We start from the raw sequence: 23,507 nt of genomic DNA, 5'->3' as shown, positions 1-23,507 counted from the left end.
TGGCCCCATTCATTCTTTTCTTAACACGGATCAGTCGTCCTGTCCCCTTAGCAGAAAAACAGTCCCAAAGCATGATGTTTCCACCCCTATGCTTCACAGTAGGTATGGTGTTCTTGGGATGCAACTCAGTATTATTCCTCCAAACAAGACGAGTTGAGTTTATACCAAAAAGTTATATTTTGGTTTCATCTGACTACTTGACATTCTCCCAATCCTCTGTTGTATCATCCATGTATCCATTTTGGTAGAAACTCAACTCGTCGTGTTTAGAGGAAGAATAATACTGAGTCACTACTTTCTCTTTTAACAAGTTCCATCTGCACTTCTGTTAAAATGTAATAATCATACATTCTTCTGTTTTTTGATACTTTACATTAGTTTTGGATGATACCACAAATTTGGGTATCAATCCGATACCAAGTAGTTACAGGAATATTGGTCATATTCAAAGTCATCCTTGTGTCCAGTGACATATTTCCTGAGTTTATAAACATAATATGAAAAAAAAAAAAAAAGAATAAAGACGTTATAATAGTAGTATCGACTACATAAGTGCCTGTACTTGATATCATTACAGTGGATGTCAGGTTTGGATCCACCCATGGCATTTGTTTACATTGTGTGTAGTGAAGCATGTTTAGCTATTCCTCGTCCGGCAGGGATGATACTTGTAAGAAACGTACTTTATTTGTCGCCATGGAGACCAGGATTAGTGATTTAAAAGTAGCGAAAACACTGCCAATGGCGGATGGATGTTAGCTGCTAGCTAGCTAGCCATGTCTTCAAGCACCTCTTCCTGAGGGCGTTTCAGTGTTATAACTTCACCTTTATTGTTAGTTTTTAAGCCAATATGTGTCCGTTCTCCCTTTTTTGTCTCCACACTCTGTTTGCTTGTAAGTACTCTGTGATTGTGTGCCGCCGAACATGCTCCTCAGCTCGTAAACCAGCAATTACTCGACGTGACGAGGGTGCGGGGCCGTTACTTTTCAGAGGCGGTATAGTACCGAAAATGATTCAATAGTATCGCGGTACTATACTAACACCGATATACCGTACAATCCTTATGTGCAATGTACTTTTCTTTTCTGGAAGCAAAACATAAAAGAGCCAACACGCAGATTTCATAAAAACATATATATTGACCTAGTGTTAAAGCACATGATTGGAACAAGGTAAGCAGTATAAATAAAATGGCTAAATCAATACAAGTGTGTTTCTTTCGTACCTAGACTTTCTTAGGCATGTCCTTTGACACACTTGTTGGGTGGAGATGGCTGAAATGCGAGTGAGTAAGTGTGAAAGTGTCAAATCAGAGGCAATTTCTTGCTACTCAAGCACTTTATAATGACTGTTTTGACAGAGACGTGGAGCTGGAATTGGTCTGGAAAGAACTGCATAATGTATGAAGATTAAATGAGTGGCTTGCACACGTCCTTCGACTTGCTTTTTTTCTGAACCGATTGGTTTTGTCTGGGCTTTGAATGCATTTATGTATTCGAATAGAATATAGCACTGTAGCCACTTGGCTTTGTGTCAGTTTGCACTAATTCTGCGAGTAATTTGAAGTCACCAAAAATAAAAAAATTTAAAGCAATGTTGCATTCTTTTTCAGATACACTTTGTGTATACCTGGAATTGATGTTTTTACCATGAATTGATTGATGTGGACCCCGACGTAAACAAGTTGAAAAACGTATTTCGGGTGTTTCCATTTAGTGGTCAATTGTATGGAATATGCACTGTATTGTGCAATCTACTACAAACCCCGTTTCCATATGAGATGGAAAATTGTGTTAGATGTTAACATAAACGGAATACAAGGATTTGCAAATCATTTTCAACCCATATTCAGTTGAATATGCTACAAAGACAACATATTTGATGTTCAAACTGATAAACGGTTTTTTTTGGCAAATAATCATTAACTTTGGAATTTGATGCCAGCAACACGTGACATAGAAGTTGGGAAAGGTGGCAATAAATACTGATAAAGTTGAGGAATGCTCATCAAACACTTATTTGGAACATCCTCCAGGTGTGCAGGCTAATTGGGAACAGGTGGATGCCATGATTGGATATAAAAACAGCTTCCCAAAAAATGCCCAGTCTTCCACAAGAAAGGATGGGGCGAGGCACACCCCTTTGTCCACAACTCCGTGAGCAAATAGTCAAACAGTTTAAGAACAACGTTTCTCAAAGTGCAATTGCAAGAAATTTAGGGTTTCAACATCTACAGTCCATAATATCATCAAAAGGTTCAGAGAATCTGGAGAAATCACTCCTCGTAAGAGGCATGGCCAGGAACCAACCTTGAATGACCGTGACCTTCGATCCCTCATTCCCCACCGTATCAAAAGCCGACATCAATATCTAAAAGATATCACCACATGGGCACAGGAACAGTTCAGAAAACCACTGTCAGTAACTACAGTCGGTCACTACGTCTGTAAGTGCAAGTTAAAGCTCTACTATGCAAAGTGAAAGCCATTTATCAACAACATCCAGAAACGCCGCCGGCTTCTCTGGGCCCGAAATCATCTAAGATGGACTGATGCAAAGTGGAAAAGTGTTCTGTGGTCTGACGTGTCCATATTTCAAATTGTTTTTGGAAATATTGGACATCGTGTCATCCGGACCAAAGGGGAAGCGAACCATCCAGACTGTTATCGATGCAAAGTTCAGAAGCCAGAATCTGTGATGGTATGGGGGTGCATTATTGCCCAAGGCATGGGTAACTTACACATCTGTAAAGGCACCATTACTACTTCTACTCTGCTTTAGGGTGGAATATATTCCCCTAACACCGAGTTATACAGTATATTGCCACTAGGCAGAGATATGTACTGTATGCATCTCTGTTGTACTCCGACCTTCGTTTCTAATGGCTCTATCATCCTAGCGTCATAAAACACTCTGGTCTAATAGCCGTAATACAGAACCAGAATCATCTTAAAGATATTAGATGGAATATCATAATGCCGCAATATTTTCCACATTTTGCAGTTTTGTGGGCCCCCTGCACTGATTAAATTGATATACATTTATTTTAAAGGGTGCAGCTGATCTGAGATACAAGTGAGCTCGTAAGTTGAGGTACTACTGTATATTGACTAGAATGTGACGCTAAAATAAAAAGTGTAACTACTGTATGACTATGCAATAATGAGGGACGCAGCATTAGTGCTGTTGTACATGATCTTCCATCCTTTGTTTTCTCCACTTAAGTCAGATCTAAATGCTACCTTCACTTGGTCACTTCTTGTGTCGATGCGGCGCGGTGATGTCGACCCGCAGAAAGGTCCGTACTCTTGTCCGGCAGTCGAAATCTTGCAAATAAAAACCAGGGAAAGTGATTCATTAATGTCACAACTCATGTTGAATATGCAGGAAACCACGCGGGCTAAGAGTACATCACTTTAGTGGGGTGGAGACAGCGACAGATTACCTCCGTGAGCATGAGGACGAATACATTGTTGGGTTGTTGCGCCATAGTCACATGACTCACCTTTAACATGTCATAGGGACACGGGGCATCTGGATGTCCCTCTATGTCAAAGGGCTCCATGAAGTCCAGAGTTATTTCGTAGCCCTCAGGGAGACGTATGGTGTGGTTGCAGTGAGTCATGGGTGGGTACGGTCTCGGATAACCGGGACTGGTCAGAACTCCTGATTGGTTGGTCAACACCTGGCTGTGGCATGGTACTGCAGAGATACAGAGAAAGAAAAGAAGCATTAGGTTTTGGCGTCAAGTAAAACATTCCATTAACAATTACAACAAAAAATAAAAAATGGACATGTCATTGTAATCTCAGGGCATTTAATCGATCACAAGACTCTGATCTATTAAATTGATTGGACTTAATCAGTTCGTGCTCATAGATTTAGACAGCATTATGTTAAATCTATTATTTTGCACGAAAAAATTTTTTTTTCTAAACAATTTATTTTCCATTAATTTTTTTGGGTGGCTTTGGACCCGAATTTGTCACGGCGCGTGCTCCAACTCACTTTTCCCCGGCAGTTGGGTCTACCAGCACCTCCGCTGGCAGCGCGCCAAGAAACGCCCCTGCGCGCGCTGGCCACGTCACGCCCACATGCCGGCGTGCCTGGGGGCAATTGGCAGTCTGCACACCTGAGATTGATGAGGGCAAGCTGTATAAAGGACCAGTGGACCAAAGGATCCTGGCGGGAACTCAGTTCTCTATGATGTACCGTAACCCAACACAATCTTTATACTCTCTTTTGAACTCTCCGTAGTTCTGCCTCGTGCTTGATTTGTCCCCTGTCTTCTCCCTTGTGCCCGCAGTGTTTTTCTTCCATTGCCTTGGTTTCGAACTGTGCGTCTCGGTCTCCTGGACTTCCCCCTTGACTACCTTCCCGGATCTCAACCCTCTCTCGCATGGACACGGACTCTGACACCTCTCTCTCTCGCCCCTGGATCTTTCGCCTGCTTACAGACATCCTTTTTGCCTCGCCCTCTTGGACTTCCAGTTTGGAACAACACCTCCCAGTAACACTCAACAGATAACTGTTTCACATAGTCTCCCACCATACACATTCTTGAATTTAGTCACACTCCATTGTATAGTTTATTGTTCATGATGTATTATTATATTGCTGATATACAAACCCCGTTTCCATATGAGTTGGAAATTGTGTTAGATGTAAATATAAACAGAATACAATGATTTGCAAATCGTTTTCAACCCATATTCAATTGAATATGCTACAAAGACAACATATTTGATGTTCAAACTGATAAACTTTTTTTTTTTGCAAATAATCATTAACTTTAGAAATTGATGCCAGCAACACGTGACAAAGATGTTGGGAAAGATGGCAATACATACTGATAAAGTTGAGGAATGCTCTTAAAACACTTATTTGGAATATCCACAGGTGTGCAGGCTAATTGGGAACAGGTGGGTGCCTTAACTGGGTATAAAAACACCTTCCCAAAAAATGCTCAGTCTTTCACAAGAAAGGATGGAGCGAGGTACACCTCTGTGTCCACAACTGCGTGAGCAAATAGTCAAACAGTTTAAGAACGTTTATCAAAGTGCAATTGCAATAAATTTAGGGATTTCAACATCTACGGTCCATAATATCATCAAAAGGTTCAGAGAATTTGGAGAAATCACTCCACGTAAGCGGCATGGCCAGGAACCAACCTTGAATGACCGTGACCTTCGATCCCTCATTCCCCACCGTATCAAAAGCCGACATCAATCTCTAAAAGATATCACCACATGGGCACAGGAACACTTCAGAAAACCACTGTCAGTAACTACAGTTGGTCACTACGTCTGTAAGTGCAAGTTAAAGCTCTACTATGCAAAGTGAAAGCCATTTATCAACAACATCCAGAAACGCCGCCGGATTCTCTGGGCCCGAGATCACCTAAGATGGACTGATGCAAAGTGAAAAAGTGTTCTGTGGTCTGACGTGTCCACATTTCAAATTGTTTTTGGAAATATTCGACATCGTGTCATCCGGACCAAAGGGGAAGCGAACCATCCAGACTGTTATCGACGCAAAGTTCAAAAGCCAGCATCTGTGATGGTATGGGGGTGCATTAGTGCCCAAGGCATGGGTAACTTACACATCTGTGAAGGCACCATTAATGCTGAAAGGTACATACAGGTTTGGGAGCAACATATGTTGTCATCCAAGCAATGTTATCATGGACGCCCTTGCTTATTTCAGCAAAACAATGCCAAGCCACGTATTACAACAGTGTGGCTTCGTAGTAAAAGAGTGCGGGTACTTTCCTGGCCCGCCTGCAGTCCAGACATGTCTCCCATCGAAAATGGTGCCTTCACAGATATGTAAGTTTCCCATGCCTTGGGCACTAATGCATCCCCATACCATCACATATGCAGGCTTTTTTAACTTTGCGCCTATAACAATCCGAATGGTTATTTTCCTCTTTGTTACGGAGGACACCACGTCCTCCGTTTCCAAATATAATTTGAAATGTGGACTCGTCAGACCACAGAACACCTTTCCACTTTGCATTAGTCCATCTTTGATGAGCTCGGGCCCAGCCAAGCCAGCGGCATTTCAGGACATTGTTGATAAATGGGTCTGGCTTTGCATAGTAGAGTTTTAACTTGCACTTACAGATGTAGCGACCAACTGTAGTTACTGAATGTGGTTTTATGAAGTGTTCCTGAGCCCATGTGGTGATATCCTTTGCACACTGATGTCGGTTTTTGATGCAGTATCGCCTGAGGGATCAAAAGTCCGTAATATCATGGCTTACGTGCAGTGATTTCTCCAGATTCTCTGAACTTTTTGATGATATTACGGACCGTAGATGGTAAAATGCCTAAATTCCTTGCAATAGCTCATTGAGAAATATTGTTCTAAAACTGTTCGACAATTTGCTTACAAATCTGTGACCCTCACCCCATCCTTGTTTGTGAATTACTTAGCATTTCAAGGAAGCTGCTTTTATATCCAATCATGGCACCCACCTGTTCCCAATTAGCCTGCACACCGGTGGGATGTTCCATATAAGTGTTTGATGAGCATTCCTCAACTTTATCAGTATTTATTGCCACCTTTCCCAACTTTTCAGTCACGTGTTGCTGGCATGAAATTCAAAATTTTATGATTATTTGCAAAAAAAAAATGTTTATCAGTTTGAACATCAAATATGTTGTCTTTGTAGCATATTCAACTGAATATGGGTTGAAAAGGATTTGAAAATAATTGTATTCCGTTTATATTTACATCTAACACAATGTTCTATCTCATATGGAAACGGGGTTTGTAACATAGTGGTAAACATGCCCTTTCCCGACTACTTTGTCACGTGTTGCAGCCATGAAAATGTAAGTTAATTGTTATTTGCAAAAAAAATAAAATAAAGTTTATGAGTTTGAACCTCAAATATCTTCTCTTATTAGTGCATTCAATTGAATATGGGTTGAAAATGATTTGCAAATCATTGTATTCTGTTCATATTTACATCTAACACAAATTCCCAACTCATATGGAAACGGGTTTGTATATAATAAATACATAAAGTAATATTTCCCATTGTGTCTGTATCGTCACAACTCCCTCCTCCAACCATAAAAGAATTTAGCCAAACCCATAAAAACCTTTTCTATCAACGTTAGTGTATTAACGCTCCATTATGGGCAAGAAGGACATTTTATATGTAAAACATAGTAGTAAACCTGCAACAAAATGTATGCGATAAACTTCTTTCATGATGTATTACTTGTCTTTTGTGGCAGTTATGATCAATTGCAAAGAATTCTCCCCAGCAAAGAGTGGCCTTGCCTGAATGTCACATGGCCAGAAAAAAAAATCCAAGCTTTTCTGTAATCTAGATCCAGAAATTACTTTTATTCATCATCACCTGTTCTAAAAACAACTTCTTTGAACCTCATTGCTGTGTCTGGTAGTTTTATTGTAGCTGTGAAATTTCAAACCCAAAGAGTTTCAGCTGTCTTTTAGAAAGCAAACATAAGAACAAGCTTAAAAAGTACATGTGTTTCTCTCAGGGGGGTTCACCTGCGGAACATCTTGGATGATTCCTTAACATGTTCCAGTTCCATTCACACATTTAAAAAAAACTTTAAGACCATCCATCCATCCATCCATCTTCTTCCACTTATCTGAGATCGGGTCGCGGGGGCAGCAGCCTAAGCAGGGAAGCCCAGACTCTTTCCTCTCCCCAGCCACTTTGTCCAGCTCCTCCCGGGGGATACCAAGGTGTTCCCAGGCCAGCCGGGAGACATAGTCTACCCAACGTGTCCTGGGTCTTCCCCGTAGTCTCCCACCGGTCGGACGTTCCCTAAACACCTCCCTAGGGGGGCGTTCAGGTGGCATCCTGACCAGATGCCCGAACCACCTCATCTGGCTCCTCTCGATGTGGAGAAGCAGCAGCTTTACTTTGATCTCCTCCCGGATGGCAGAGCTTCTCACCCTATCTCTAAGGGAGAGCCCCGCCACCCGGCAGAAGAAACTCCTTTCGGCCGCTTGTACCCATGATCTTGTCCTTTCGGTCATAACGCAAAGCTCATGACCATAGGTGAGGATGGGAACATAGGTCGACCTGTAAATTGAAAGCTTTGCCTTCCGGCTCAGCTCTTTCTTTACCACAACGGATCGATACAGCGTCCGCATTACTGAAGACGCCGCACCGAGCCGCCTATTGCTCTAACGATCCACTCTTCCCTAACTCGTGAAGAAGACTCCGAGGTACTTGAACTCCTCCACTTGGGGCAGGGTCTCCTCCCTAACCCTTGTGATGGCACTTTTCCGGGCGAGAACCATGGACTCAAACTTGTCATCCCAGTCGCTTCACACTCAGCTGCGAACTTTAAGACCAATGTCTTGGAAATTAATATCACTCTTGAATCAACACAGTAGTTAATACTATGATCAATGTTAATTACAAACTAAATGTGGGATATAAATAATAATGGAGGTATAATTGTCTGTACATTGTTTGTATATTATTGGTACAAAGGTTTAATCAACACACGTACAGGGATTTTTCACATGTCTTTATTGTGTATAAAATTAAAAAGTGCTTATGTTTTGAAAAATACATTTTATATTTTTAGGAAGTTCATATTGTATTTGACATTGATTATAGGGTTAGGCTGAATGAGTGTTCAACTTAGCGCTGCTTTCGATACCGTAGATCATAATATTTTATTAGAACGTATCAAAACACAAATTGGTATGTCAGACTTAGCCCTGTCTTGGTTTAACTCTTATCTTACTGATAGGATGCAGTGCGTCTCCCATAACAATGTGACCTCGGACTATGTTAAGGTAACGTGTGGAGTTCCCCAGGGTTCGGTCCTTGGCCCTGCACTCTTCAGCATCTACATGCTGCCGCTAGGTGACATCATACGCAAATACGGTGTTAGCTTTCACTGTTATGCTGATGACACCCAACTCTACATGCCCCTAAAGCAGACCAACACGCCGGATTGTAGTCAGCTGGAGGCGTGTCTTAATGAAATTAAACAATGGATGTCCGCTAATTTTTTGCAACTCAACGCCAAAAAAACGGAAATGCTGATTATCGGTCCTGCTAGACACCGAACTCTATTTAATAATACAACTCTAACATTTGACAACCAAACAATTAAACAAGGCGACACGGTAAATAATCTGGGTATTATCTTCGACCCAACTCTCTCCTTCGAGTCACACATTAAAAGCGTTACTAAAACGGCCTTCTTTCATCTCCGTAATATCGCTAAAATTCGCTCCATTCTGTCCACTAAAGACGCTGAGATCATTATCCATGCGTTTGTTACGTCTCGCCTCGACTACAGTAACGTATTATTTTCGGGTCTCCCCATGTCTAGCATTAAAAGATTACAGTTGGTATAAAATGCGGCTGCTAGACTTTTGACAAGAACACGAAAGTTTGATCATATTACGCCTGTACTGGCTCACCTGCACTGGCTTCCTGTGCACTTAAGATGTGACTTTAAGGTTTTACTACTTACGTATAAAATACTACACGGTCTAGCTCCATCCTATCTTGCCGATTGTATTGTACCATACGTCCCGGCAAGAAATCTGCGTTCAAAGGACTCCGGCTTATTAGTGATTCCCAAAGCCCAAAAAAAGTCTGCGGGCTATAGAGCGTTTTCATTTCGGGCTCCAGTACTCTGGAATGCCCTCCCGGTAACAGTTCGAGATGCCACCTCAGTAGAAACATTTAAGTCTCACCTTAAAACTCATTTGTATACTCTAGCCTTTAAATAGACTCCCTTTTTAGACCAGTTCATCTGCCGTTTGTTTTCTTTTTCTTCTATGTCCCACTCTCCCTTGTGGAGGGGGTCCGGTCCGATCCGGTGGCCATGTACTGCTTGTCTGTGTATCGGCTGGGGACATCTCTGCGCTGCTGATCCGCCTCCGCTTGGGATGGTTTCCTGCTGGCTCCGCTGTGAACGGGACTCTCGCTGCTGTGTTGGATCCGCTTTGGACTGGACTCTCGCGACTGTGTTGGATCCAATATGAATTTAACTTTCACAGTATCGTGTTAGACCCGCTCGACATCCATTGCTTTCGTCCTCTCCAAGGTTCTCATAGTCATCATTGTCACCGACGTCCCACTGGGTGTGAATTTTCCTTGCCCTTATGTGGGCCTACCGAGGATGTGGTAGTGGTTTGTGTTGTAGTTTGTGCAGCCCTTTGAGACACTAGTGATTTAGGGCTATATAAGTAAACATTGATTGATTGATTGATTGATTGATTGATTGATTCAACTTCAGCCTAAACCCTTTCGGTCTGTAACACTGTCAATTTATGAATGTACGGCTGTTTGTTTATGTAAAACTGTTTATTTTGTTGACCACTGACCAAAAAAATAATTAACTAAACTAATCAAAGTTTAATGTGAAAAATGTGTGTTGTTGTCATCAGGAGACGAATTGAAGGATAAAGGTAAGGTCACTGTCTTCAAACACTGACTTACAAATATTTCATGCCACGGCCACTTCACAATTCAAAGTAGTTTAACACTAAATAAATATTTATTTTCATAATGATAAATAAATACCAATAATGGGGTCATAATAAATGGCATTCATTAAGGTTGCCTTAGTGATGCAGCAAGTGTGCAGATGTTGCCCAGACAATAAAAATGAGGCTTGTAAAAAGCTGTAATTCATATCATTAATAAAAACCTGTGGGCATATAATCCTTTTTTTGGAGCCTGTTCATTGCATATTTTATTTTGTCACCCCTCTTACTCACCCGCCAAATAATGATAAGTCAATTCACGTCAAAGAAGTAATTATGATGTATTACCGGTACACGTTTAGTGCTGCACATAGGTATCAATTTTTCATATCACTTTGAAGCTGCTTCTCTCCGGAGAATCAACACTAATTAACCTTGTCTTTCGGCAGCTGGCAGAGATCAACAGCTTTATGCGCCACTGTGCCATTTGACTTTCAGACATTATAATTTATCAGCCAGCTGTGACCGACTCTACGACTCATATTGTTTTTTGAAGACCTGTTGAAGGACCCATAGAGCCCAGATGACCACATTTCCACTAACTAACAAATTCTATAATATATTTTTTGCTCCTGAAAATGAATCCGACAGTCATTTACCATAAGATCAATTTGTTTTAAGTAATCAGTAAATAACTAACTGTACTTGGAACGCCCCCCTTTCCATAGCCAGACTCAATATGCCCTCATCTACAGAACTGGAGCCCTTTTCCCTGCACAGACAGTTTGGATAAGCATGTAAATCTATTATTTTCATCACTTAATTGCATGTTTTTGTTGCCCTGGTCTATGATTACTTCAAAACTGATATGGTTGAAATTATGAGCAAACAATCTTTACATTTTGGGGCTAAAAGTGGGCGTTCCAAAAATGTGCTGAAACATGTTATAAAACAAGCCTAAAATCACTTCTCTGTCCATTTTGGAAGGAATTTTACCCCGAGACACCATTTTCAGGTTCAGAGCGGTGAAATAAGTGCCAATATTGTCAACATTTGTGGAGCCCCTTGAAGAATTTAGTGATATAATTGTGCTTTATTTTTCAATCTCACCAGTAATTAATGTACACATGTTGTATATAATTCATTGACTTGATTTAATTTGTAAACTTTGTATTGTATCTAGGGAAGGTTACATATCACATTTAAGTTGACAAGGTACTAGTTATTCAATTGTACCAAATTTCGGTACTTTTGTGTGTGTTAATAAATATTGGTTATTTAAAAAAATAGAATCTAATTTTTCATTGGAACATTTAGAAACAAGCTGATTATGACAACTTATGTGCAGTTGTTGTATCTTGTTTTATCATAAAATTTCTGAATTGCAACATTACTTGGCTCAGTCTGCTTTCAGTGCTGCTGGAGTGACAACCAAGTGTTAGTGTTGTAACGATATGAAAATGTTATATCACCGTTATTGTGACCAAAATTAGCAATGTTATTATATTCGCAAAGGTGTTGAATGTGTTAAAAAAAAACAAAAAACGACTTATGCACCCACTGAAATTCTTTGATTTTTTTTAAGTCACTGAAATCCTTAGATTTTTTTTAAGTAACTCAAATAAATAGACTATTTTAGAAAATCCACTGTTTTGTGTTTCTTAGGCATCTATTTTTTTTAATATTGGTTTGTATTTTGGCACTTTAAGGTTTATTCCAATGAAAAGTGCATTGCCAATAAAATATATTTTTTAATTATTTTTGGTATGCGTTCAACTCTTTGGTTTTCCTACTTTTTCAGGGGTCTTTGAACGCATCGTAAAAACATAATCATCCTGTGCCATAACAGCACGAGCTTGTAGGTTCAATGTGCACAATTGAATATCTTAGTTGGTCAGACAGTAATGTATTTACCGTATTTTCCGAACTATAAGGCGCACTTAAAATCTTTTATTTTTTTTCTCAAAACTCGACAGTGCGCCTTATAACCCGGTGCGCCAATGGTCGGATTAATTCTGGTTTTGCTCACCAACCTTGAAGCAATTTTATTTGGTACATTATGAAATAATAATTGTGACCAGTACATGGCAGACAAACATAAGAGATACATTGTAAGAGGTTTGATGGCAATATGACTCAAGTAAAAAACACCAACATTTTACATGTTCCATTAAAATTATAGAACATTACAAACGGCACTCAAAAATGTGTCAAAATGTTTTAGTACAACTTTGGCAAGCTATGAAGCTTGGTGGATTGTCGGTGCATTAAAAATACGAATATAATTATGGTGTGTGTATAAGGAAAGACATATTATCTGCCGTTTTGTTTTGCAATATTATGCAAAATAAACTTTTCTTATCTTCTGGTACCTGGTGATCTGTATTTGGGATCTGAAAAATTGCTTAAGTCCGCCTTTGTAGTTCGTGACGACAACGTAGTTGATAGGCTTCTTCTTTTTCTCTATCTTCTTGTTATGGGCCATTTTTATCCTCTGCCGTTGCCATTTCTAATATAAAGTAGTGTAAAGTTCTCACTTATATCTGTCAGTAAACTCGCTATGAAAGCACTAAAACATACCGGTGTAGTGAGTTTACAATATTCACCCAGGGAACTTTAGAGTTTATTAGAGTTCTGGTCGGACGGTTTTTCAAGGGACACATCGCCTTGTTGTTTTTTTTGGATGAGGAGATGCTGCTCCGTTATTGATTTAATTAAAGTCGGAATGTCATTAAAACAGTTAGCTCCATCTTTTGACACTTCTTCCACTCCCGTCCTTGCACGCTACACCGCTACAACAAAGATGACGGGGAGAAGACGCTGCCGAAGGTGAGCCACGTAAGTAAGACCCCCCACAAAACGATGCAGCCGGACGTGACTGGCAGAAAGCGGCTTGAAGATGATCTGTAAAACATAATCTGTGCCACATTCTGACCAAAGAACCACCATTACATGTTATGTAGACCAGTGGTCCCCAACCTTTTTGTATCCGCGGACCGGTCAACGCATAATAATTTTCTTTGTCATGAAAAAGGGACGTTTTTGTCATGAAAAGGGAGGTTTTTGTGGTTGGTGCACTAATTGTAAGTGTATATTGTGTTTTTTATGTTGATTTAATAATTTCTTTATTTTTTTATTTTTATTTTTTATAAAAAATTCTTCTGCGGCCCGGTACCAATCGGCCCACGGCCCGGTACCAATCGGGCCACGGGCCGGTCGCGGCCCAGTGGTTGGGGACCACTGATGTAGACCACAGAGAAGTGTTTTACATTTAGAAATAAAAAATAAAAATATCATTCCTTTAATGCGCCTTATAATCTGGTGCGTATTTTCTATGAAAACAGATCGAAAATAGACCATTCATCGGCAAGTGTACTTTATAATCCGGTGCGCCATATGGTCCAGAAAATACGGTATATACGTTTATATTGAGGTATGTCGATTCTTAATGGGGAACAACATTAATGTATCTTGTTTTCATGTTAGCCTTTTAGCTGGGGCCGATTAGTCTTTGAGTATATAAGTGCAGTTATCAGTCACAGTTTTTGGATCCTTTAAATTTAAAACGGTAATATTAACTGGAGGGAGTTTTACTGTGGTTATAATTAATAATGTTAGAGCCGGCTGAGTCTGCAACCGGACCGATGTCACGCGTAACACAGGTACCGTAACATAGTACAATTGGATTTTACGTGAATCGGCGCCCGATAGGACTGGCAGGATTTCGTAGGTGCCAAAAAAGTACCGGATTTGGTTCCCATCCCTTATTGTATCTGACCTCCTTTTGCTCACCTGTACAAGATCTTTTGTTTCTATGGAGCAAATATCCTGGTCTGCATGTGCAATAATACCCGCCAATGTAGTTGTGGCAAAAATGGTCGCATACTCTGTCCTCGTGCACACTGGACCGGCATTCGTCGATGTCTGAGGAAGACAGAGAGGTCAGAGTTTAAACTGCATGGCTGTCTTGGCCGAAATGGGACCAGACTTTAAAAAGGACATTACTTTGGTTGCATGAGATGGATGTTAAGTAGAAGTTGAGAGTAATGGAAAAGTTCTCAGCTCTGTAGTAGAATTGGTTTGTCGTGTCCAATTAAAAAGAGAATTTCAAATTGGACAAAAAAAAAAAATCCCAAAACTGAACTGAATAACAAGACAGGTCACCACGGAGGCCATTTGCTCCCTGAGATTTAACTAATAAGCTTGGGTGCGTCCGTGCAAAATGTTAGCGTTTGCACGAATTGAGACGTTTCACAACTGCTGGTAATCATTTCAAGTGTTTTATTAATAGATTGATCGTTGCTAATTAATCTTATTGTAAAATCATAACCCACAATAAACACGATTGACCCCTGAAATTCCAGCTCTGATGATTTATTGGCCTGTAGTAAGAAGACTGCTGTCGGTGATTTCCATGGCAACGCCTCGTCACAGATTTTCATGGTCTATTGGTGGACAAGCCGGGTCACTCTCGTTTGGATAAAATCAGAAAAATGTATTTGTTCACTAAAAACTGTCAAGATTGTAAAATGTTTTCTATGACCGACATTAAAAACAGGTAAGAAAAGTATCAAAACTTTACTGATGTGTCGCACTAGTGATCATTTCCTGAGGGTGCTGAGGAAGAACAGACTGGAGAGACAGCTGATGGTGACCTTCTATTGCTCGGCTGTCGAGAGCCTGCTGACGTACTGCATGACCGCGTGGTACGCCAGCTGCACCGAAGCAGACAAACAGGCGATTCAGAGGGTCACAAAAAAATCATCGGCTGCCCCCTGCCCTCCCTGAAGGATGTACACAACTCCCGTTGCCTCAACAGAGCAAAAAGCATCACCAAGGACAGCACACACCCTGGCTTCCACCTGTTCAACCTGCTATCATCAGGCAGGCGCTACAGGTGCATCAGAGCTGGAACAAACAGGCTCAGAGACAGCTTCTTTCCCAGAGCTGTCACCATCTTGAACTCTAACTTATAATAATAATAATTCACCCCTATACAATATCCTACCCTTGTTGATTGATTGATTGATTGATTGATTGATTGATTGATTGATTGATTGATTGATTGATTGATTGAAACATTTATTAGTAGATTGCACAATACAGTACATATGCCGTACAATTGACCACTAAATGGTAACACCCGAATACGTTTTTCAACTTGTTTAAGTCGGGGTCCACATTAATCAATTCATGGAACAAATATATACTATCAGCATAATACAGTCATCACACAAGTTAATCATCATAGTATATGCATTGAATTATTTACATTATTTACAATCCGGGGGGGGGGGGGGGGGGTGGGATGAGGAGCTTTGGTTGATATCAGTACTTCAGTCATCAACAATTGCATCAACAGAAAAATGGACATTGAAACAGTGTAGGTCTTACTTAGTAGGATATGTACAGCCAGCAGAGAACATAGTGAGTTCAAATAGCATGAGAACAAGTAAATACATTAGAAATACATTTGATTATTTACATTTGGTTATTTACAATCCGGGGAGATGAGATGTGAATGGAGGAGGGTATTAGTAAGGGTTGAAGTTGCCTGGAGGTGTTATTTTAGAGCGGTTTTGAAGGACTATAGAGAGGCAATTACTTTTACACCTGTTGGGAGTGCATTCCACATTGATGTGGCATAGAAAGAGAATGAGTTAAGACCTTTGTTAGATCAGAATCTGGGTTTAACGTGGTTTGTGGAGCTCCCCCTGGTGTTGTGGTTATGGCGGTCATTTACGTTAAGGAAGTAGTTTGACATGTACTTCGGTATCAGGGAATTGTCGCGGTTTTTATAGACTAGGCTCAGTGCAAGTTGTTTTACTCTGTCCTCCACCGTACTGTGCAATACTACCCTTCGAGTACAATACATCCGACACTGATTGTTTTGTTCTGTATATTGTACAGTATTTTGTAATTCTATAGAGTTTTGTGTATTGTACAGGATTGCTTATTATTTTTATTAGATAGTGGTCTGATTATTTCAATTGTTAGTTTTTCCTTTATTACCCCTTGTGTTATTTATTTTTACCCCATATTTGTTCCTACTACCGCACCTTGAACTGGAGTCCTTAATCTTGTTATATGCAAATATAATGACAATAAAGTCTATTCTATTCTATTATATTCTATTCTATTCATTACAGAAGCCCAAAAGTGTTATCAACAACTTTTATTATAGACTTGACGCTATTTTGTAACTGGTTGTAAAAGGCTCTTTTTTTTATTCAAGTCCATGTCAGAAAACCAACAAATTTAGCTGAACTGCACTAATTTTGTCTAGAGGAGTGGTCAAAAATTCAACCAGAAGCTTGTGGATGGCTACCAAAAGTGCCTTATTGCAGTGAAGGGGACATGTAACCAAATATTAACATTGCTGTATGTATACTTTTGACCCAGCAGATTTGGTCACATTTTCAGTAGAACCATAATAAATTCATAAAAGCACCAAATTTCATGAATGTTTTTGTGACCAACATGTATGTGCTACAATCACTCTCACAAAAAAAATAAGAGTTGTAGAAAGTATTCGAAACTCAAGAGATCCATGACATTATGTTCTTTACAAGTGTATGTAAACTTTTGACCACGACTGTATATAGAGCCCGGCCCTAGGCCAATTTTTTTAAACCCAATACTGCGCCCTGGTATGAACCAACGGCTAAAATCAAACTAATCTCTCTTACATAAGTACACCTGGTTCCAAAGTTGATTATACAGGCACTGCTCCAAAATTGATCACTTTCAGTAAATAGTCTAATTCAAATTGCTGCAATTTGATTATTAATCAAATAAATGTGTTTAATGTATTATCAACAACAGGATGGAAATGATACCTGTGCTGTCCATTTGTTACTGTATATCTCATTTTCTTACACTTCTGAGTGTCATTTGCAAATATCATTTTGCATGCAGTTCCGCTTCGAAGATGGCAGTAGTGTATACACTACTAGGGTGTGAGTAGTTTTTGCCATTAAGCTGAATCTGTTCTTCTGTTGCGCCCTAAAATGTCCTCATTCTGTGAGTATTGTACTTATCACGCACCGTTTGTTTTCTATCAGGCATACTTGTTTTGTTGGTGTGGCGGTCTCCTGCCGTCGCCAGTGGGGTTCAATGGACCACCCAGGAAGGACATGATTTTGAGCAGGTTAGACTTCTTTATTTTCAAAAAAGCTTGTCTTTGGTCGGGTCGCTTTTCTGCTCCTTCCTCCTTCTGCTCGCTCACGGTCCGCTCTTTCAGCTACCGTCGTCGTCGTTCTCGTCTTGCTCTCTGTGTTGCTCTCGCTTCTCATGCGCTGCGGACTCGCCTCCTTCCTCCTCGATCTCTCTTCCTTCTCCTCTTTTATACAGTGTCAGGAGAAATGTTAATCGTTTCCGGTGTGTGAGCCACGCACCTGAATTCGATTGTGGCGGCGTCGCTCCCGGCACGACCCACATCTCCGCTCCGCCGCATTGTCCGCCTCCTTGCCGCCTCCTTGCCGCCATCTTGGGCAGGGCTGCAGCGTGCCCTGTCCCGCCGTCGGCCCATCGGCTGCGCCTCTCCACAGTCCTCCATTGCCAGACGCAAGCCTGGCTGAGCCTACTCCCTCCTCCCTTTTTTGAAGGGGCGGGAAATGAAGACTGTCACGACCACCTGTCTTCTCTTCTTCCATCACTTCCTCCACCGAGTCGAGCTTGTCCTCTTCCTCTGACACCTCTTCGTCTTGTGGTTGTACTTCCGCTTCTTTGTCCTCTTTGACCTTTTTTTGTCTTTTTCTTCATTGTCCTCTTCGTCCTCCTCATCATTATCATCACCATGTTCGTCTTCATCACCATCATGGTCCGATTCATCATCACCATGCTCCTCTTCATCATCATCATCACCATTATGTTCTTCTTCATCATGCTATTTTTCTTCTTCTTCTTCTTCTTCTTCTTTTTCTTCTTCTTCTTCTACCACCACCACTTCTTTCACTTCTTCTTCTTCTTCTTCTTCTTTTTCTTCCAGCACCGCCACTTTTCCCACTTCTTCTTCCTCTTCAGTTGCACGCTCCACCGGCTGTGCATCTGTCTCCTCAGCAGGGGGCGCCTCCTTTGCACTGCCGTCTCCCTTTTTGTGCTCCTCCGCTACTTCTTTGGGGGGGGGGGGCACTCGCCGCCTCCACCCACCTGGTCCACCAGCGCTTGCAGGAGTCGGAAATTCTGTCGGCTGCTTGCTGCCAGTTTTGTGAGTGCGCTGACGAGGGCCCACAGTGGATCGTCCTCCCCGCTGCCAGAACATTATTAAGAAAAAATGACGGACAGAAAGGCGAAAAAAAATACTTTTAATTTCAACTGACTCTCGCGTCGTATCTGCCGTCAAAATTCTAAAGAACGACTGCATAGTTCCTGTCTTCACAATAAAAGCCCTGCTTCATCCTGCCTGCGCTAACAAAATAAGAGACTCAAAAAGCTAGCGTGCACAAGCTAGCAAGCTACGGAGTTTGCAGCCAATGTATTTCTTGTAAAGTGTATAAGAACGAGTATGGAAGCTGGACAAATACGATGCCAAAAACCAACCACTTTCATGTGGTATTGGACAGAAAGGAGGACTTTTTTTTCTCCTCCATTTGAAAATGCCCATGTTATCAGCACTACTGTCTGATTCCAATCAATGCAAGTCATCAGAATCAGGTAATACACCAACTTAGATTCTTGTCTTCATGAAAGAAAGGAAGCTATATGTGTTAAACATGCTTGTATTATCTATAAACACATTTAACTTGTTAACATGAATGAATATTTCATAAATAAATATATATAAATCATATATATGAATAAGGTAGATCCCCTCAACTTGGTTGTGGAGAGGAGGAGCCGGCGAACGTGACCGGCCCAAGATGGCGGCGAGGAGGGGGAGAATGCGGCTGAGCGGAGAGTCGGGGCGTGCCAAACATTTATTTGGAACATCCCACAGGTGAACAGGGTAATTGGGAAGAGGTGGGTGCCATGATTGGGTATAAAAGCAGTTTCCATGAAATGCTCAGTCATTCAGGGCGTAGGTCACCACTTAAAAAACAAATGCGTGAGCAAACTGTTTAAAAACAACAGTTCTCAAACAGCTATTGCAAGGAATTTAGGTATTTCACCATCCATGGTCCGTAATATCATCAAAAGGTTCAGAAAATCTGGAGAAAACACTGCACGTACGCAGCAAGGCTGAAAACCAACATTGAATGCCTGTGATCTTCGACCCCTCAGGCGGTACTGCATCAAAAAGCGACATCAGTGTGTAAAGGATATCACCAGGATCTCACCACATGGGCTTAGGAACACTTCAGAAAACCACTGTCAGTAACTGCAGTTTGTCGCTACATCTGTAAGTGCAAGTTAAAACTCTACTACGCAAAGTGAAAGCCATTCATCAACAACACCCAGAAACGCCCCCGCTGGGCCCGAACTCATCTAAAATGGACTGATGGAAAGTGGAAAAGTGTTCTGTGGTCTGACGAGTCCACATTTCAAATTGTTTTTGGAAACTGTGGATGTTTTGTCGTCCGGAACAAAGAGGAAAAGAACAATCCGGACTGTTAAAGGCGCAAGGTTCAAAAGCCAGCATCTGTGATGGTATGGGGGTGTATTAGTGCCCAAGGCTTGGGTAACTTACACATCTGTGAAGGCACCATTAATGCTGAAAGGTACGTACAGGTTTTCGAGCAACATATGTTGCCAACCAAGCAAGGTTATAGTGGACGCCCCTGCTTATTTCAGCAAGACAATGCCAAGCCACGTGGCACAACAGCGTGGCTTCATAATAAAAGAGTGCGGGTACTAGACTGGCTTACCTGTAGTCCAGACCTGTCTCTCTTTTAAAATGTGACGCATTATGAATCCTAAAATACCACAACTGAGACCCCGCCCGGACTGTTGAACAACTTAAGCTGTACATCAAGCAAGAATGATAAATAATTCCACCTCAGAAACTTCAAAAAATGGTCTCCTCAGTTCCCAAACATTTACTGAGTTTTGTTAAAAGGAAAGGCCATGTAACAGAGCAGTAAAAATGCCCATGTGCCAAATTTTTTGCAATGTGTTGCTGCTCTTCAATTCCAAGTTAATGAGTATTAGCCAAAAAAAAAAAAAAAGTTTCTCTGTTCAAACATTAAATACTTAATTAAAAACAGTCTATTTAATTAAATAAAAGTCGAAAAGGATTTGCAAATCATTGTTTTCTGTTTTTATTTTTGAATTACACAATATACTAACTTCACTGGTTTTAGGTTTTGTACTTACTGCCCTTTAAGTAAACAAGATACAGAAATACTTTAACTACATGAATCACATTGTCTGATAATGTAACTGCCAGAAAGGAGAGAATTTAAAGGGGTGCCTTGAGGAACGTCTCAGTCATGTAAATCACATGTTTGGACCTCAGTGTCCAAGTTCCCCTATACCAGTGTTTTTCAACCTTTTTTGAGCCAAGGCATATTTTTTCGTTGAAAAATATGAAGGCACACTACCAGCAGAAATCATTAAAAAAACTAAACTGAGTTGAAGGTAAAAAGTCGTTGTCGCAATTGTTGGAAATTATTTTAAATCATAACCAACCATGCATCAGTATAACTCTTGTCTCAAAGTAGGTGTACTATCACGACCTGTCACATCACGCCGTGACTTACTTTGAATTTTTGGTGTTTTCCTGTGTGTAGTGTTTTAGTTCTTGTCTTACACTCCTATTTTGGTGGCTATTTCTATTTTTTTGGGTATTTTCCTGTAGCAGTTTCATGTCTTCCTTTGAGTAATATTTTCCGCATCTATTTTGTTTTAGCAATCAGTAATATTTCAGTTGTTTTTATCTCTCTTTGTGGGGACATTGTTGATTGTCCTGTCATGTTCGGATGTACTTTATGGACGCCGTCTATGCTCCACCGTAAGTCATTGCTGTCGTCCAGCATTCTGTTTTTGTTTACTTTGTAGTCAGTTCAGTTTTAGTTTCATTCTGCATAGCCTTCCCTAAGCTTCAATGCCTTTTCTTAAGGGCACTCAGCTTTAGTTTTTTTTTGTTTAAGCATTACACATCTTTTTACCTGCACACTGCCTCCCGCTGTTTCCGACATCTACAAAGCAATTAGCTCCTGGCTGCCACCTACTGATATGGAAGAGTATTACACGGTTACTCTGCCGATCTCTAGACAGCACCGACACTCAACAACAACAACAAATAATTTGCAGACTATAACTGCTGGTTTGCAAAAAATATTTTTAAACCAACTAAGTGAAATTAGATAATCTCCCACAGCACACCAGTGGGCCGCGACACAGTGGTTAAAAAACACTGCTCTATACAACAGGAGCACTCAAGTGGTTTTGATAAAAACATTTTTGTCTCCAGAGTGTCAGGCTTTCCCCTGAAAGTTTTTCCATGTTTTAGTTTTTTCCTCTGCATTTGTCTGTTTCCTCTGTGTTTAGTATCTCCTGTCTTTAGTTCCTGTCTAGTGCTCTTATTTTGTCAGCTTCCTGTCTTGTTCCCTGAGTGCTGTGTTCCTCCTCAGCTGCGGCTGATTAGCACCTGGCCACACCTTTTGCCAATCAGCCCGCTCCTATTTGTACCTGCTTTGTCTTGTGTCAGTTGCTGGATCATTGTATTGTCATTCGGACTTGTATTCTCGTTGCCACATGTCGCTCTTTTCGTTGCTATCGTGTCATTTCGTTTTGTTACAGCTACTACCTGTCGTGCTACATTTTGTCCTGGTCGTCATAGCGGTAAGCTGTTTCTGTTAGCTTTAGCTATTTCCAGTTTTTCTGTTTGTTTTCCACTAGCTTCCATGCTAAAGTTCCTTTTTTTTCTAGCTCCCAGTGCTAGCTCCCTTAGTTTTTTATTCCGCCCATGTGCGTGCTTTTTGTTTGTTCTTGTTCTATTATTTATATTAAATCATGTCTTCATATCCAATGCCTGCCTCCATCTCTGCATCTTGGGGTTCGACAACAAATAACTCTGACACAGAGTTTTGAACTGAACTCGGTGGCCGTTATAATGTCATTCCCAGGCCAAATTTGGCACCTGGCCGCAAGTTGAACACCCCTGGACTGGCGTAATGAAAAGCATCAAAATACACTTCTGCCCGGAGGCAAAAAAGTGTCACTACGCTACATCACCTTCTGAGGTGTAAAATGCTTGGAAGCCGGTGAATCGCTCCTCGTTAGAGTAGTCGCTCCTAAAGACCACTGACATGCGGTTGCCGGCTGACAGGATGACGGTGTTCCTCGGGGTGCTATCATGGTGTTTCGCTTCGTCTCCACAGAAACGCACTGTGTCGTTCCCTTCCGCTAAAACCTATTTGGACAAGGTCAGGGAACTGTAAAGGCACAATCCGAACAATTTAGCCCAAATAGCGCGAGCGGGCTTGTACCTGGACGTAGTCATACTCGCACAGGTTGGAGGGTTCCAGGCTGAAGTGGGTGAAGTAGAGTTTGACCCCGTGACCCTGTGGGACGCTGATGTTCCACACCACCCGCGTGTTATCGGGGTATGGCCGCGGGAAGTCGGGGGAGGTGAAGCTGCCGTATAAGCCTGTCATATCCGCACTCAGCAAGACGTGGAAGAGGGAAAATAGGACAAGAACAAAGCCATAACTGGCACATTAATGTGTGAGCACAGCAGTTTGGGGAATGTTCAAAAATATCCCGACAGCCTGGTGCTCACCTGGTCATGTTGTGGCCTCACAGTCCTCAGATGTTTTCCGTCCGTTGAATCGGCTCTGCCTTAGCTCGGTGCTCTTTGGGTAATTGAACCCGCGTGTCACGCCCAGCTGACAGTTAAGCAAACAAAGTGCGGCAGGCACATGATCGGCGTCATCGTCACCCACCTCCCTCGGTCACGGATGTCAGGGGAAATACACGTCAATATCTTGTTGAGACTTCTATTCCTGCCGCGTCGTCACCACTTCAGCACACAAGTCGGTCTACATCACAAATCTTATGAAACACAATTAATAAAGACATGACGGGAGGAGTTCTGGTCAGTTTAATAAGTGACGCAGACCTGTGCTGATCCTATGGATGAGCACTAAGTGACCACCGTTAGAGAACACTCT

The 23,507-nt window shown here is 41.3% G+C and overlaps 1 protein-coding gene across 2 annotated transcripts; it reads right to left on the bottom strand.

Annotated features, from left to right (window-relative positions):
* Nucleotides 1-1,897: 1,897 nt before the first annotated feature.
* On the bottom strand, nucleotides 1,898-23,200 carry masp2 (MBL associated serine protease 2). Of its 2 annotated transcripts, XM_061903873.1 has the most exons (6): nucleotides 23,117-23,200; nucleotides 22,824-23,046; nucleotides 22,570-22,747; nucleotides 14,245-14,376; nucleotides 3,506-3,702; nucleotides 1,898-3,326 (listed from the first exon to the last, which is right to left on the bottom strand). In XM_061903873.1, exons 1-6 carry the CDS (start codon nucleotides 23,122-23,124, stop codon nucleotides 3,153-3,155), a joined length of 912 nt encoding a protein of 303 aa, XP_061759857.1. In that variant the 5' UTR covers nucleotides 23,125-23,200; the 3' UTR covers nucleotides 1,898-3,152. The 2 variants fall into 2 exon arrangements, with proteins under 2 accessions (XP_061759857.1, XP_061759858.1); XM_061903874.1 differs by lacking the exons at nucleotides 1,898-3,326; nucleotides 3,506-3,702 and adding an exon at nucleotides 9,395-9,988.
* Nucleotides 23,201-23,507: the final 307 nt, after the last annotated feature.

The sequence above is a fragment of the Nerophis ophidion genome, linkage group LG06 (genome assembly GCF_033978795.1).
Source record: "Nerophis ophidion isolate RoL-2023_Sa linkage group LG06, RoL_Noph_v1.0, whole genome shotgun sequence".
Lineage (NCBI taxonomy): Eukaryota > Metazoa > Chordata > Actinopteri > Syngnathiformes > Syngnathidae > Nerophis > Nerophis ophidion.
The sequence above is the reverse complement of the archived record's forward strand: the minus strand, read 5'-3'. Positions and strand labels throughout refer to the sequence as shown.

What these genes read in the sequence shown, in the direction of transcription:
- masp2 (XM_061903873.1), bottom strand. An exon ending in GCGAGTATGACTACGTCCAG is followed by an intron (nt 22,748 to 22,823) that starts GTACAAGCCCGC and finishes TTGTCCAAATAG; the next exon opens with GTTTTAGCGGAAGGGAACGA. An exon ending in AAACAAAAGATCTTGTACAG is followed by an intron (nt 3,703 to 14,244) that starts GTGAGCAAAAGG and finishes GTATCTCTGCAG; the next exon opens with TACCATGCCACAGCCAGGTG.